The following is a 16,911-nucleotide window of genomic DNA, read 5'->3' as shown; positions in this document are numbered from 1 at the left end:
AAAAAAATCAAATCCCTTGAGAAAAATCTCTCCAGCTAATTGGTCACTTCAGTTTCTACTGCCTAAATGAACAGGTCTCTCCAGTGCTTATTTGCCATAGCTTTAAGGCAGACATCAGCAGTCACACTAGAGAAGATGGAGATAGCATTTGCCAGTATGTAGAAGCTGGTATCAAAAACCAGAAGAAAAATACCAGAAGAAACTGGTATCAAAACCCATAAAGCCAAGCAACAGCTGTACCTATCCAAGGAGCTCACTGTTTTGAATTTATTGTATATAGTTTGTGAACTTAGAGCCTAAGAACCAACACATATCAAGACAACCCTCCGAGTACCAGGGTTGCTTTAGCAAATGGGACAAAAAGCCCCCCAAAACCTCAGCAAACTGGAATGTTTAAAAATGCTGAGCCTGTTGTATTTCTGAAACTAAGCATTAATTCTTAGGAGCAGGGATCAACAGCTGCCATCTTCCACAAGTGACGGGAAATGAAAAACAATGTTATACACCTATTTCTAGAGGGGAACAAGACAGAAATCACACTCCTTGCAGAGGAGTGAGAGACTTGTGTAGGCAAGGCTAGCCATAGACGCCACAAGGCTTGTTTAACTGCTCATCTCCAACCCCCTGCTCCCACCACACAGCAGGTCCTGCCACCCAGCTGCACCAGCAGGGCTGGCTGGTGGGAGCCCTAGCCACTGCAGCACACCCAGCTGCTTTGCTGCACATCCTAAGCTCAAGCTTAAGCTGAAATCAAAGATGAAAAAGCAAGAGCAATGAATGTTTCTCATATGTGCAACAGCCTATGAACTGTAGCTCCTGGAGAACACTCACAGCCTGGGAAATGAGACTGCTGGATAGGCCATACCTGCTGAACCTCACTAGCTCTCTCTGTGCCTGGGCTGACACCTCAAGCTGCACGCGCAGCACACAGACGGCTTTGGCTCCAGTTTCGGAAGACATCAGACACATTTCATTAGGTATCAATAATTCCACCCATGCAGATTTCATGCATCTGTCAAGCTTTGGTATGTTTTACAACTCTAAATTCATCCACTTATCCCTCCTTCCTCAGAGCACCCTTAGTTATGGTAGATTTACTACTCTTGCAGACACCATCTGCCTACAGTAAATGGGACGTAAAGCTATCAGACTGCAGGATGCTTTCCATACCGTATGTGCGTAACACAAGCACACAGAGCAATTTGCTCCTCAAACTGCAGGAGAGATTAGGGGTGATTTTATCTTAGACTCCTTTCCCCCAGCACATACATGTTTTGCCCTCCATTTTGCAAAACAGTGAACTGCTCCCAAGCCATTTGTGACAAGACATGCAGACTTCTAGTAATCTATCACCATAGATCGAAGATTCAGCACGTTTACAGCTTGTACATAATACTCAAGAAGACTAAAGCAAACCCCAGACCCTTTCTCCTCCCTTTTCCCCACAGTGAAAACAAGGCTTGAAAATGATCAGATGTGATGAGCTGAGCCATGTTCACCTGAGCAAGCAAAGCTACATTTAAGCCAGTTTTTTTTTACCTTCCATTTGACATACGCTAGGTTGTACAAATACTCAGTTAGCTTCAGCCCAAGGCATTAGCACACCAGTCTCCTCAGGGCACCGACTGCACACTCCTGTCCCTTCCGCCATCTTGCTGATGGCGCAGCAGCTCTGCCCTGTGCCAGTGGGTGCCTGACGGTGACGGCGCTGACAGGAGGGACACGGCACAGCTCAGGCCAGCCTCCTCACCGCACTTCTGTGCTTACTCAGCAGTTCTGCAACAGCATTCCATGTGCCACCTCAACAGGAGCAAACGTCTACCTGATCAGCTTCAGTTGAACACGGAATTATGTGAAAGATGGATATCCAAGTGGACGTAACTGAGCTACTGCAACTGGATGGCACCAGGGTGCTCTACTACACAGCTTATTCTCGCAAAAACAGAGATGAAGGCGGCAATGTTACGCCTATAAACCAGCAAAATTTGAAATTCAATCACCTCCCTGACTTTAGCGCTTGCACTCATAAAAGCCTGGTCATGAAAATCAACACGTTTGAATTTCCAGAGGTTTGTGAAATACAAGCGTATTAGAAAACTTAAAACTGTTAAGATCTTCTTCTAAGGAAGCTTCAAGATCAAAAAGCAATGAGTCAGTTTCTGTGGCAGTAAGTAATCTCTGGATACTCAATTGCATGTAACCTGACCAGAAGCTTACGGAAGAAGAAACCTAAAGAATAATACTGCAATACTTCCCAAGATGGTTATAAAGACCAGTAACTGTTAGTACTTTGTGCTTATGTCCATGGTTAAACTTGGTCAGCTGCAGCTGAATGAGAAACAAACCTAAAAAAGGAAAAACGTTTTAAAGTATTTCCACAATAAATCTTCTCCTCAGAGGGAGGATATCCCAGCAGCTCTTCTTTCCTAGAGGCATGACCAGGATAATCTCCAAAACCAGCCAAAGCCAAAAATAATCCCAGGACATCTCTGGATTCAACAGCCATGCAACCAAAGCACTAACTAAATGTTAAAATCCGCATTTAAAGCCAAGCCAAAACCCTCTCTAATACTAGCGAAGATTATAGCCTCTAGTAAACGATGCATGACACCAGCTTTTTGTTTTAAAAAAGTTAACCATAGTTACCTATGAGATAGATATTGCTGCCTTTGGAGTTACAGTACAGGTGTTCCTGTTGCTGCTGCATAGCCTTAGGTGATGGTTACAGCAGCTGTGCTGAACAGTAAAGCAAGCAAAGATTCTCGTTTTCCCAAAATCAGAAATACACCATTTCCAAAAATGGGAGCAAAAGACAAAAGGTAGTGAAAAATACTGCTGAAGAAAGGTTTAATTAAAAAAATCAGGAATTCAACAGTGCCTAAATCTTTATTTTTCTTAACCTACATATTTTTTCAAATTAGACAGTTTTACATTTTATGACACAAAAGGAAACTTAAATTACTGATAGTTTACATGTAAGCTTGATTCCAGTCTTAATGGAAGAAGAACAAAAACAAAAACCCTCAAGAAGGCTCCCATATTACACTTCTATTTCTTGAATTGGCAGCTGTTAGGTCTCCGTAGAAGTCTTCGATTGTCTGCTGCTATTAGTGTAATAGGTTACAAAGCACAGAAGAATCCCTAACTGTAGCTAGCTGGAGGAGATACAGAGATAGGTATGCACCATTACAGTCAGCTGTTGCTCCTGATACGCTGCACCATGCTCAAACAAGGGCCTCTCTATGCCAACTGCTCAAGCCCATGAAGGATAATGCAGCAACATAAATTTGCCACCGTTCACAGCTTTCTAAGTGGCAAACAACAGCGTCGCAGTGGGGGATTGATCTGAAACATTAAGTTTTAAAAGCAACCTTTGGTTTTTTGGTTCTATAATTCCTGGAAGAGGAGTCTCAGATCCCATTTTGACTCGTTTTCAAAACTAAAATAGCATCACCACACAGTCCTACAAGGTAAAATGCCAATTTTAATTCCTGTATCCCTGTACCTTGAACTCAGCTACTGCTTTTGGGAGGTTTCTCATTTTAAAAGCCACATTTTAATCTCTGTGTATCGTAGCAACAGTCTGCATGCAACTTCACAACTCTACTCCAGAAACTCCATTTTGTCACTGAGTGGAAAAAAACCCCAAATCTCAAAGTAAAATGCAGTACGGATAAGTTGTATATTATACAGCTATTTGGTGTGTCACTTTTTTTCTTTTAAAAAAGCTATAAAAACCACATCAGAGGAAGGTTTAAACTTTCAATGCAACAGACTGTTGCTGGGCAAGCAATAATTACAGTGTATTGACCTAGCACAAATGGCAGCAGAATACATTAGAACAGCACAACACATCCCCCTGGTCTCCAATATCACCGTAGGTACCAGTTGAGTATCATGACTAGCTGTACACAGTCTCTGTAAGGAACCACTTGTGATTGTTTGCAGCTGGTAAGCCTTTCACTTGCAGCAGACAAACAAAATGAATCATACAGCTGGCCTAAACCATACACAAATCTAGCCACCACTTTCACTGCCACTGGGGAAAGGAGAAGCATGTTAAAAATCCAATGACAGAACTAGCTGAGCAGTTTTGGTGATGTAGTCAGAGTCCTATCTCCTCCCATAGCATTGACTCTTTTTGAACAAGAACAATCAACAGATTCCAACATGCCCTATTCTGCAGCATACAACAGGCTGGATTTTAAAGGTCAACTAGTTACCAATTGATACTTGTAATAGGAAATTTATCAGGAGTCAACTTCTATAGTTACTTTACAGTTCTATGAATCATACATTAAGGAAAGCACTGATACTCTTGAAAGCAGACAAGTAGGCTTCAGTGTATACTTTTTTAGCAGTCTAAAGTTTTTTCCCAATTAAATCCAATTTTATTAATGACAAAAAAATTACATTTTGACTGCTGAAATTTACTATTTACATTGCAGAACACTTCTCAATTGGTTAAATCACTTGTTTCTATAGGGACTTAGGAAAACATTTGAGGGCTTTCAAATAAGACTTTCATTCCATTTCCCTTTTGCAGTGAAGAGGCAGAGTCAGTTCAGCACACCAGAATAAAATAAGAAAAAGAAAAAACAACAAATTAAAGTAATATTCAAACCACAACATTTAGTTTATCTACATCCAGCTCAACAGCAACATTTATAATATCAATAATTTTTATCAGATTTTTTCTTTAGGGTACCTTTTTATATGTTCTGATTATTTACAACTGTACAAGCAAAGCACACACTTCCAAGTGCACATATTTAATACAGTATTGACTATTTGCATTTACAGGTTTTTCAACAATCTGAAAAAGATCAACTGTTTAAGATCTTTAAGGTATATTACAAAAACTGCTGCTAGTTCCTGTACTACAGTATGTTTACCCAGTAAGACCAGTGACAATAGATACATACTGTAACTGAGTAATTCTGTATTCCACTCACGCTAACCCTCCACGGGGTCAGACCTCATTAACTCTAAGCTGTCTTGTACAAAAGTTAAGGCAAAGTCATTTTCAAGTTTAAATAAAATTCAAGTCTTTAAATATTGGATGGAAATAATTCTTTAAAAAAATCAGTTGTTTAAATAAACACTTTTGTGGAATAAACTGTACTGTCATAGTCAGCAGGAATGAGTTTTGTCTGAACTTCCTGCAGTTTAAACACTTAAAGAAAAACTTTAGGCATTTTAAAACAAAAATAATTTATATTCAACTTTATTAGAAACTTGCTAATTTAGTGCATCCTTGTCCTTCAGAAAGCGCATCACTTCTAAAGTAAGTAAGTGTGAGAAACCTCATCCCAGAGGTAAACATCAGGGATCTCTTCCTCCACCACACAAAACAAACACCATTATCTCACGTCTTGAAAAATTTAAATCCGTATGCCAATGCTTGTAGTTACAGGAAGATGCCAACACAAGGCTGACTACGATATGAACTCTTTCAAAGAGCACTTGGGGCAGAGGTTTAAAAAAAAGCCTACACAGAGCACAGGGGTAACCAGAATATACAGCGCTGACTCAGTTAACTCCCTTACAAGCACAGGGAAGCTAAGGTTATCACAAGAAGGCTACAGGGCTTTCTCCTGATAACATCCACTAACAGGCTTCACCACCGTAGAAGCTCAGACTTAATTCTTTCTATTCACAATGTGCTTTGTATTTGCAAATTATAACATCAGTTTTTCTCTGGAGTGAGAAGATGGTTACTTGCTTGCAGTAAGTCACAAAAGGAAGTATTTTAGAAAGACTGCTATGGTGCTCCATAGGATTCATTTTTGTGTGTGCAAAACATCAAAAAAAGAGTCAATTCTTAAAAATGCTAGAAACAACTCTCATTGAACCTAAAAGTGCAAGTTCATTTGCTGACACTTAGTACAGCAGCCCAATTAAAAAAAAAATCTTCAAGGTCACATACCAGTTTGTAAAATGTACCTACTTCCTTGCACTCTACACACGCTAGCTGCCGTTATCACTCGTTTGGACACTTTAGATATGTACTTGCAGACCAGTTTATTAAAAATATTGCAGCAGCACATTTCTGCTTAACAGTTTAGAAAAAACTTACTATACAGAGCTTGCACTCACACAGCCACAGAGAGGCTTAATAAAAAGTTGATTTTCATAAAGACAAATATTTTACATCTTGAAAGGAAATAATCACACTAAGCTTCACCTCCAATTAAGCACCAACCTAAATGTAAGGTTCAGAACAACTACCCAGAACTATCCAGAAAAATAGAATGTTTGTTCAAGAGGGGAAAAAGTATTTCACAGAAAAATAACTTGCAGGCATTGTTAGATGCCTACTATCACTGCAAGCTCCTAACCAGCAACTCATTCTCAGGTATCTTAGTGGGAACATGGGTTTAATTTGTGGGAAGCAGACCTCTTTTCAAATCCCCCCAGGTGTTAGTTTCACTGAGGAGATTTTGGAGGGGTACTCTGTTCTTTGTTTAAGCGTTTGCCAACGGCTGGAGGGGACGATCTGCGTCCTGACTGTCTCCTCTGGTCTTTGGGTTGTCCAGGATGTGACTTTGCAGGAGGAGGTTCTCTGTTTTTCTCTACTGTTTCTGTGGGCTTTCTTTCTTCTTTCCCACATGCTACAGTGTTTGGCTTCTGGTCTTTCTGGGGTTGCAACGTAGGAGGATCCTTAGTTGTTCTCTGGCAAATTTCTGCATAACTAGGTTTTCGAAGTTCCTGTGAAATGAAAAGCAAACAGGATAGCAGAGTTAAAGTGTCCTGAGAAAATGTAATTTACTTTCATGAACAAAAAAAAAAAAATAAAGTCTTTGTCCCCAAAGACCGCTGCACTAAAACACACAGATGAGGGCTTGAGTGTAATGTTTACAGAAGCTGTGCAGACAATAAGGTTCAAGGTAAAATGCAAAACAGTATGCCAGAAAAATGGGATACTGTGATAATGCAACACACTTCTGATTCTAGCAAACTGTAAAAAGCTGAAAGATGATGAATACTCTGAAATATTAATATGTTTATTAATACTTCTAACTTCGTTCTACCAAGAAGAGAATGCAGGTAAAAAACTATGATTCACCAAGTTATCTTGAACATTTTTGCACTGTTAATTTCATAATAGTAACATGAAAATAATCATGAGGCCACCAACACTCAAATTTAAGGATGCTGGGGCTCACATGATTAAGCAGCACTGGGTAGCAATGTAAGCAATTTTCCGTTGAATGCATCAAACTGGATCATTAAGAGAAAGTGAAGTAATAAGGTCACTTACTATGGCAGCCCCATTGACTTGTACCGATTTACATGCAGTACTGAGTGTGGAAGAAGAAAGCCTTTCTGTACTCTGTGTCTCTTTCTGCGGTTTATCCACAACCTTGCAGTCCCTGTAAGCATCCAGCAGGAAGCAAGGCTCATGAAAAGTGAAACTTCAGGACAGATGAATTATCTAATAATGGGTCTAAAACAGTATCCAAGTATGATTATAAGAAGTTATAGCTATAATTTGCCTAGCAAATTGTGACTAGCATTACATTTAAAAATGCTATCAAATATTAAAAGATATTCTTGTGGAACTTGACACTACCTGTTATTTGTGACATTCTGATACCATTTGGTTATTCAATTATCTTGCTTTCATTACTCACACACCTCAATTTTATTTGCATGTTCCAAATAAAGTTTTACTGAAAACTTTCTTCAGTATATAGACGACAGTACTACCCACAGGATTGTGTTTGCTCTCTATACTTCACAGCTATCTATATACAAGGCAGTAAGGTATTCATTAATTACTTGCAGAGACTAAAACACAACTCTAAGCTTCTGCCTGCTGCATGACTATTTAACTGAACCACTGTTAGGATATTGTTCAGAAACTAAGCTTTATTGCCTTTACTACAATATACAATATTATTTCATTCACTGATTAAGATTTTAATAGCTATGTACACTGTTCTACCTAGCCATCTGAGGAAAGAAAATGCAAATGTGATTCAGAGCAGAATAATTACAGCCATGTAATTAAGTGCTTACTCAGAAGACTGGGGTGGCGAAGGAGACCTTTCAAACGTCCTGGGCAATGTAGAAGAAACTGGCAACATGGGCTCTCGAGGAATTCCCGATGGAATAGTGTTTGTACTTGCATCCACATTAATGTTCTGAAGAAGAATACAGAAAAAGGCAGAGAAGGACATTCATAGTATCCAATTAATATGGTTTGCCTGAAAATTAACATTATCAGGAACAGTTTACAAGTTGATTTATGAAAGTAAAGTAACTATAGGGAGATGTATACAGAAGGATCCAATACATGTATTGTAATAGTAAGTTATCTCCTTTACGATTACTTAGAAACACAGACAAATGACTCGCACATCATGCCTCTTTCCCAGAAAGTCTGAAGTTAGTTCCCTTTGGGACGTATCTGGGTGACAAAAATTAATTCTTTCAACCTGGGAATTTTGCACCTGCTAGTGACAAAACAGGCTTTGTGCCTGTCTGCATAACCATAGTTAGGCTATTAAGACAAGTCTCCTAGATTTATGCACTAAGAACTGTCTTCTTCAAAGCTCTAATTCTGCATCATCCCAATAGCTGGTGCTAAAACCCCTTAAGCTTAAAAAAAGTAAGGTTTTGCTAACTAGGATATCACCACCACTTAAAAGTCCCTTTCTTATTCTATAACATGATTTCCTACCAAGCAAAAGAGGCTTTTTCCACAGCCCTTAAAGGATTCTGCTGGTGCCAAGTGATATCATGCTTCCAGATAAAGGCCAAATAGGTTCAATATGCACACATGAATTTAAATGGTTGCAAAATGAGAAAAAAAATTCTGTATACTGAAAAACATTTCTGATATTTATAAATATTTTGTTTTAAAAGTGTATCACTTTCGACCTGTCCGACTCCAGAACCAGGACAGATACTGAAAAGCAGAAGAGACAGCAGTGGAAGAGAATACAAGCACAGAAGGAGAAAAAGAGCCACCAGCCACCCCTTGCCACCAGCCCAGCTACCATTCAATCATAAAACACAACACTCCTGTGGTCACTGCTACAAATTAAAACAGTGTTTGGTGACACTGTTTTAAATCAGGCATCATAGATTATTGCAGTAGATCTAAGCCTAGTTTTACTCAATGTAAAAGCCATAAAAAGTGGATTTTTATAAATAAGAGAACAGCTTCTATGGTTTTACTCTAATAGGGTGTCAAAAGGCTTGTAATTGCAAATTGCCAAGTACTCTAGCCCAAGACCATGAAAACTTGTAGGTACATGGTAAGCGTGAATAGCTTCAAGTCAAGCAGATATACAAGTGATGTTCCTAGGCCAAAACACTCAGCCTCTGACCTAACAGTGCTGCACTTTCCCAGTTGGAAAACTCGGAATGATTGCCATTGCCCAGAGCTACACCTAGAAGAGCACCACATACTGAAGAGCATAAAGATATGAGTCTCAGATAGCAACTGTTGGAAATTAGACAACTTAAATTCACTTAGCTTCCATACATTGGACTTGCCCGTCTCTAACGCAAGAGTAGCATGTGTAACTACTTCAGCACTTTGTAACTCTACATTGGGTGACATGGAAATATTGTGATTTCAAGGTGAGAACCAGCCTGTGTCCATTAGTAATATTCTAATATTAACTCAAACACCTTTGCAGAAGAACACAATCGCTCTTTGGAGTCAGTTTGCTGTTATTTTTTATTAACACAAACAAGGAAAGATGGTACAATCCCCTTCTTGCACACAATGGTACAGACTAACTTGTACAAGCCAGAAAAAGATACTGGAAAATCAAAGGAAGGTTTTTAATGTGACAGCACATTGCACTATCATAAAACTTCAGTGGCCAACTGAATGCCTCTACAGGGGAGAAGTAGAAGTTCTTTACAATCACAGTGCAAAGCAAGTGCTAGATTTGTAATGGGAGGAGCAATGGGTTTTCAGCTGCAGTATCACTAGCAAGTGCTGGAATTATATTTAAAACCTGGAATAGCATAGTCAAAAAACACTTCAGAAATAATAGGGGTAAAATACTTAAAAACAGATCTCAGCCAAAACCAGACTACAATCTGGAGTACTGTCAGCCACTTGCAAGAGACAGAATACATAGTTTGTCTGTTCAAACACTGCTTTGGGTGCAGGCTGCTCTGCTGCTTCCTCTTTCCTTTAGCAACAAATACTCTCCCTACCCAGGTCTGATACAAGAGCACCAAAGAAAACACTTCTGCAATAGACTAGTTGTAGAGATGAGACATGACATATTTTGGTGTTTCAACAGGTTGCTTTCCACTGCTATATCCAGGGGTTAACTTCTTCAGTTGTTGTACACCCAGGAAAACATGACTTAAACTACAGGTAGCAAAAAAAAGCCAATACTGACTTCCGCAGCCTAAACTGTTCCATAGTGCACGGAGTTATACAAGTCTTGCTGGAGGAGAACGCACTGTCACTCACAAATGGCATGGTAGAGACGGTTCTAAGAATGAAATCTATGAACAGCTACTGAACATTAATTTTCAGCTGTATCTCTACTACATCTAGAAAGCAGTGGTTACCAACTCATTCTGATGTATTTCCAAGCGCTAAGACAACACTGGGATCCAGCTGGTCTTGGGAACAGTTCTTGTTCCAGCTATCATACCTAGTGTACTGAGATTTTGTAGGCAGCTTCTTTATATTTCAGTGCTTAAAATTTAGTCACTTTCAAGTGGTTTATATAGAACTCAAAATAGTCAATTTCAAAAAGGAGGAAAATTTAGCACATTTTTCACCTGAGTTGATCAAAAAGCCTAAGGTAATTATGAATAGCAAAGAGTGTGTTTTCTAATCTCTGCTATTTACAGTGGTGCCCATATTCCACACCATTTCAAAGAGAATACCAAACAAGTTCTCAGATGTAAGTGAAGAAGGCAGCAGCACATCATTTGACAGCTGTTTTTAAAAGCATTTCTTATAACCCATGTAAACCCCATGTTTTTCTACATATAAGCCACCAAATTCTAAAACAAGAAGTATGAAATGTGTTTTCCCAACAAAAGTGAACACTGGCTACTCACTCTTTCTTTTGTCGTTCCTATTACCACACTGGACAGTCTGTTTTCAAAAAGGTCTTCGGTCTTTAAATTGCCAGCAGCCCCAGGTAATGGAGGAAAGCTAGATAAACCCAATTCAAAGCTAGGAGATGGAGGTTTTGGGGGTGGTGGAGACTGTGTTTGGCCTCTCTGGAATAGAAATAATGTGTTGAGGTTACTGCACTGGATGACAGGAAAGACAGACACGGGACTCTGAACTGTATTTTGCATTTGATTTATTTCTGTGAAGCTCTAGAGAGGCCTCCCTCATCCCACCTCCCAAGAAAACCACACAGTACAAAGGAACAGAAGCTTTCATTTTCCACTGTTGCCCTTAAAATATTTAACCGGGAATACATAAGCATCATTAAAAATATCACATGCATAAGCTTTACTGACACTGGTATAGTAAGAAAAAGTCTTCTCACTAGCCCTTCCTTCAGGACAGATCTTACACTGACATTGAAAGGAAAATGGTCTGGTTTAGACATGACAATATAGCAGAAATACAAAGCCCATTTACATGCAGTTGGTAACATTCTGAATGAAGGACAGGAGTCAAGAACCTTGACCACATTCAGATACATTAAGAAATGCGGGGACAGCATGCCTTGCATGCAGTGTAGACAACAGCATTTTCCCTTTTTAACTTCTATGGTCATCTTTGTGAAAGTGTGGCAAAACTATTTCTGAAACACGAAGAATTTTTCTTAATTAAATCTAAGAAGAAAAACAATGCCCCAGGTAGAAAACGGAACATCAATAGGCTAAATGCAATTATTTTGCACTACAGACAGCAGCTCCAGAGTTAACAGTACCACAGTTCAAGATGACTTGTGAGGAGCATTTGTACGTATTTGTAAAGTTGAATTCTATTTACACTGAAAAGTAAAATCCCTTTTGTAATATGCTATAAGTGAATTAACTAGTTAACTTCATCTGTATCATGACTGTGCTCAAGCCTGTGCTAAAGTGATCTCTGCTGCAGAATACCAAATGCAAAGTAGTCTGAGAGAATTCCCATTTTGAAAAGGGAAATATTTATGGGTATACAGCAAGATGGTCTGAATGCAAAAAGAATGCTTCTGGACAGAAAGCTGTGGCATTACTTAACCTTTTCCCCCTTCTTCCTCATGAAGAGCAATACCTACAAAACTAGCCTTGAGGTCTCTCCACAGACTCCAGTTTACATCATAAGAAGTGTTTGTTGAGAAGGAAGTAAGGAAACAGTAGAGAGACAAGAACAACTGCAACTCCTAGGACTGCTACTCATCCAGAATTACCCCCCTGAAAACAATTTAAGAGTGCTACAGCAATGGAGACTGCAAACCTCCAAAACCAGAAGTCAGGTGACCTGTCAAAGGGTCAGAGAGAGACTACACTTATCCAGCTCAAACTGCAAGAGGAACAACTTTTTGGTTTTGTGGGATTTTGTTTTGATTTTTTAGGGGCTTTTTTCTTTCCTCTCCCAGCATCATTCTTTAAATCACAGCAGTCCATTTTCTTAAAGAGGACTAAAGCCCTACAATAGATAATACTTTTGTATGTTACAAACATTTTAAGTTATATGGATGAGTCTGAAAAATGCAACACAGAGAGACAAATACCATTAACCCCTTAAATTAGTAAAACTAGGGGGGAGTTCAATGGGTTTTGAGCTGCCGACTGCATAGAAGTGGATAACTGAATAACTGGCTTATGTCTATAGCCTCAGATACAATCTGATCAGAAAGGGTCATGCTCTCCACACAAGCATGCACGCTCTCTGTAATTTTTTACTTTATACAAAAAAAAAAAAAACAACCACACAACAAAAAAACACCTCAAATAAGTCATCACTCCTTTCAAATACAACTGGTTGTAGTTTTGCCCTATGTACATTAATCACACAAGAAATAGGATCCTAGATTCAATTATTTCCACAGTCTAGAGGGGTGAAATGTTAAATCTTTCAGAGTACACTCCTTCCTAGCAGCTCTCACCTCTGTTCAAGTTACATCACTGGATAGTACAGGCTAAAGATTCATGAGCCAGAAGTGACTAGAAAGAACTTGGCTGCACAGGCTGCAATTAGGGCCTGCTGCTGAGAGAACGGAACTGTGGGTCTGCAAAGAACTCAGGTCTACCAGTTTTATATTCAAAGTTAATAGTCTTTACAGTAGGATGAGTGAGAAGAGCCTGTCTGGTCAGTAAGAGTGTCCAAGGCAATTCTTTCACTCTAGCCACTGACTTGCCTAACCTATACCACTTCCTTGTTCTTCCAAAGACAGAAAAAGATGTTGATAGGAAAACATCAACCTAAAAGTTCAAGTAGCTTTGAAGAGGCAAAAGAAAGCAGTACGGAGAATCCTACACCTAATCTGATCTCATCAGGCTCCGAGAAGTTTGACAAGAACTAAGAGCAGCTAAAGGAAAGGAACCACTTGTCATTTTATGCTTTCCAAAACTTGATGCTCCTTTACCTAAGACCCCTAAGGCTACTCGAGAGCATGAGCCACAAAAATCACAACATGATGATTGCAGACCTTTTTCAAAGTGCTATGATGGCTCATGCAGTGGGGTTATTTTAATTTGAATTAGTCATTTGAACATGAATAGGGAAATAATACAGTTCAACTTCATCAACATGCCATGTGTGGAAAAAATGAACTGCAGAGAAGCGCCTGGTTTTATCAAACCAAACTTTAAGTCCTACCAGAAAATTATGTATTTTTTTTCCTTCTACACAATGCCTAGTCCAGCCTTTTCAAGTATCAAAGCTATTTAAGTATTCACCTTGAATTTAAGTTTACCAAAACTATAATCTTAGTATAATCTTACCAAGTGGTACTTGGAAAGGCATTTAAGAAACAGAACTGACCCCTTAACTAACATTCTAGCTACACATTACGACACATGGATCTATAACATGTTCAACATTTACAGAACAGTAACTATCAAGTGTTTTGAACTTCAGCTTAGCTGTATAACTCTCCCTAAACATAAAACACTGGCATCCTGACAAAGTAACACCAAGATGTAATTTTTTTGCTACTATAAAAGAGTAATTTTAACTTTTCCTCTGACTTCTGCATTAATGGACAACCCTCTCTGATACCCAAATGCAGTAAACCGATGTGACTTTAATGAGCTGCTGTCTTCAGTCAACTGTGACATACAATTGCTTGTGCAATAACTTACCTCACCTGCTACTCCACATAATATCCATACTATTGACTTGTTACCCTGTTTTTAAGATAGATGAAAATGATCATGAACACTCACTGTAAACTTGTCCTCCCTTTTCTTTCGGTAGCCATATGAGTTTTTCCTAAGGGAAAGAAAGCAGTTATTAGAACCTTGCCTATAAATGAATCTAAGGCAGCTGGTGAAAATAGAAGAAGTTAATTCACATTGTTATTTCATCCATCTTCACTCTAGGCAGGTTATTAAAGTGTTTTGGGGAAAAATTTCTAGCAAGCTGTCATTAAAAAAGAGGTGTGGATCTTAATACAAGTCAGCATAAGAATACAATGGTTACAAACAATTCCTGTGTTAAAAACATCTCAGTGCAGATTACATACAAGGTTTAGACAAAATCCTTCAATGGGCAAAGTTTTTTTTTTGTTGTTGGGTTGGGGTTTTTGTGAGGTTTTTTTTTTTATATATCTATGTAACTTTTGAAATACAGATAACCACTTTCAATTGAGATAAAGCACATCCAAGCTACATTTCAAAAATTTGCCAATGCATTTTAACTTGGCTGCAATGTATCTTCTAAGTTTGACTATTAATGTTATTAATATATTCAATACTGTAACTTCAGAGTATAAATTTAAGTTCTTACTACTCCTGTACATTTTTGTAGGCTATAGTTTGAAGAAACTTGTTTCTTATGTTCTTAATCATACTTTTATTCACCAGTTATAACACAATTTGTCAAATTAGATTACAGAAGTATTGCAATCCTTGCACAAATTCCCCACTTAATTTTGTAATGATGCAATACAAGTCTAATATAGATAATCTACAAAAGACTCAAGATACCTTCCAATTTAGTAAGTCACTGAATGTAATTTACTTGGAGACACAAACACGACCATCATTCGAAGCTGCGCAGTACTTTTTAAAGCACTTATCAGAACTGTATTGAAAAAACTCAAGATAAGCCTCCTAAATGCTCACATATAATATAGGTGCCACCAATTTTCAGCTCCCTTGGTGTGGGTTTTTTTGTTTCTCTGTTTGCTTTTTTTTTTTTGTTTTGTCAGGTTGGGTTTTTTTGGTGGGAGGGAGGTGTTGGTTTGTAGGAGGTTTTTTAGGTGTCTGTGTTTTTGTTTTAAATGCATAACAGCAGCCTGCTTAATAGCATATAATTTTTTCCCCTCCCTCCATACCAATCCATCCTCTCTGTTCTAAATGTCTAATTTGGGAAAAATACTGATCTTTAAACTGAAAAAACTAAAAATGAGCACTATTAGCACAATCTACACTGCTGAACAATGGAATGAGCAGAACTGCTTCACTAAAGTTTAATATGCAAAAACTTTCTTACAACATGCAAAAACTTTCTTACAACACAAAGAAAGGACTGAGAATTAGATCTTACAGCTGTAAACTGCTCATTGGTTGCCCTTAATCATTTTCATTTGGTATGAAAGTATGCAAGTCCACTTTGCATTTGTTCTATGTTTAGCACTCTCTGAAGTACTTTCCAAGATCTTAGTTTTGAGGAAAGACAGTCTCAGTTTAAAACACTAATGAGAACAGTACTAATACCATACCTCTTGTACTAGAAGAAGCCGTTTAGAAGCAGGTATACAGGTTGTTCAGAGGACAACAACAGTACACTCACCTTCCTCTACCTAATCCAGGAGACGAGTCAACGCTGGTCTGTTCCATCCGTCCAGTTCCCACTTCCCTCTTGGTATAACTCGTGGTGGCATTCTGCATCCGTGTCCTGTTTTGTCCTGGCTGCCGCGTCTGTGGACTCCTGACGCCATTGATTAAACGATCAGCAGAAAAGTCGAATATTGTAGGACTGCCTAGAAGCCCAGGTCCCCTCTCTGCACTGGGTATTGTATGTCGTATATGAGACTTGCTAGGATTCCTACAAATTCAAAAGTCATTTCAACATACGTACTATGAGATCTCCTGAGGCCTAAGTCCATACACAGAATTCAGAAGAAGTAAGATCTTTAGTCCTTGATTGCAAGTTTTGTTTATAAGAATGATAAATATTCATTTTAACAGGTCATGTGAGTTAACTAAATTAACCTTTTCACTGCCTACTCTCAACTATGGCTTTATTCAAAACTACTTGAAATTAAAAATACTGTACAAATAATCCTGCTGATCACATGCCATCATTCAGAATATTTAATCTGAATACCCTAAATCATGGAACAGACAGTCCATTTACATTTAGAAACAATACATCTACTAACAAGAGCAGCTCCACCTGCCCTTTGGCCTCGCTTCGCACTAGGTTCAATTTCACAAGTATTTTTACGTGTTACTGAAGTAAGCAGATTAAACCCCCACATGCAAGATAATAAAATCTTGTGTATACTATTAAAAAATGGTTGAACTTGCCTGTTCCTGGGAGGATACTGTCTGAGTGTAGTCAACGGAGAAGCAGCAGGCTTGAAGGTTGGAGATGTGAACCCATTGATAAATCCAGCATTTGGAAATGGTGTTACCTAAAGAATATATGGCATGCTCATAATTACGAACAAAGTACTATTTTTTGCTTATCCACATATTTTATGATATTCTCTGCAGGGCAGTATTTAAAAGACTGGCTCAAACAGCTATAGAGAATTTGTCCAGTGCCGTGTAACCAACTGACAAAATGCTGAA

The 16,911-nt window shown here is 38.5% G+C and overlaps 1 protein-coding gene across 4 annotated transcripts in view; it reads right to left on the bottom strand.

Annotated features, from left to right (window-relative positions):
• Positions 1–2,867: 2,867 nt before the first annotated feature.
• The window catches only part of LARP4B (La ribonucleoprotein 4B), a 57,644-nt gene continuing 43,600 nt past the window's right edge, over positions 2,868–16,911 (bottom strand). For 2 of the 4 annotated variants that reach the window (XM_065666767.1, XM_065666768.1), the window contains exons 11-17: positions 16,645–16,751; positions 15,905–16,159; positions 14,335–14,380; positions 11,056–11,220; positions 8,026–8,150; positions 7,265–7,376; positions 2,868–6,711 (exon numbers count right to left, since the gene is read on the bottom strand). In XM_065666767.1, coding sequence (XP_065522839.1) covers positions 6,430–6,711; positions 7,265–7,376; positions 8,026–8,150; positions 11,056–11,220; positions 14,335–14,380; positions 15,905–16,159; positions 16,645–16,751 — 1,092 coding nt within the window. In that variant the 3' untranslated portion in view covers positions 2,868–6,429. The remainder of the gene's footprint in view (positions 6,712–7,264; positions 7,377–8,025; positions 8,151–11,055; positions 11,221–14,334; positions 14,381–15,904; positions 16,160–16,644; positions 16,752–16,911) is intronic. The other 2 variants (XM_065666769.1, XM_065666770.1) reach the window with 2 other exon arrangements.

This window comes from Lathamus discolor, chromosome 2 (genome assembly GCF_037157495.1).
Source record: "Lathamus discolor isolate bLatDis1 chromosome 2, bLatDis1.hap1, whole genome shotgun sequence".
NCBI lineage: Eukaryota > Metazoa > Chordata > Aves > Psittaciformes > Psittacidae > Lathamus > Lathamus discolor.
This window is presented reverse-complemented; position numbering and strand designations above follow the sequence as displayed.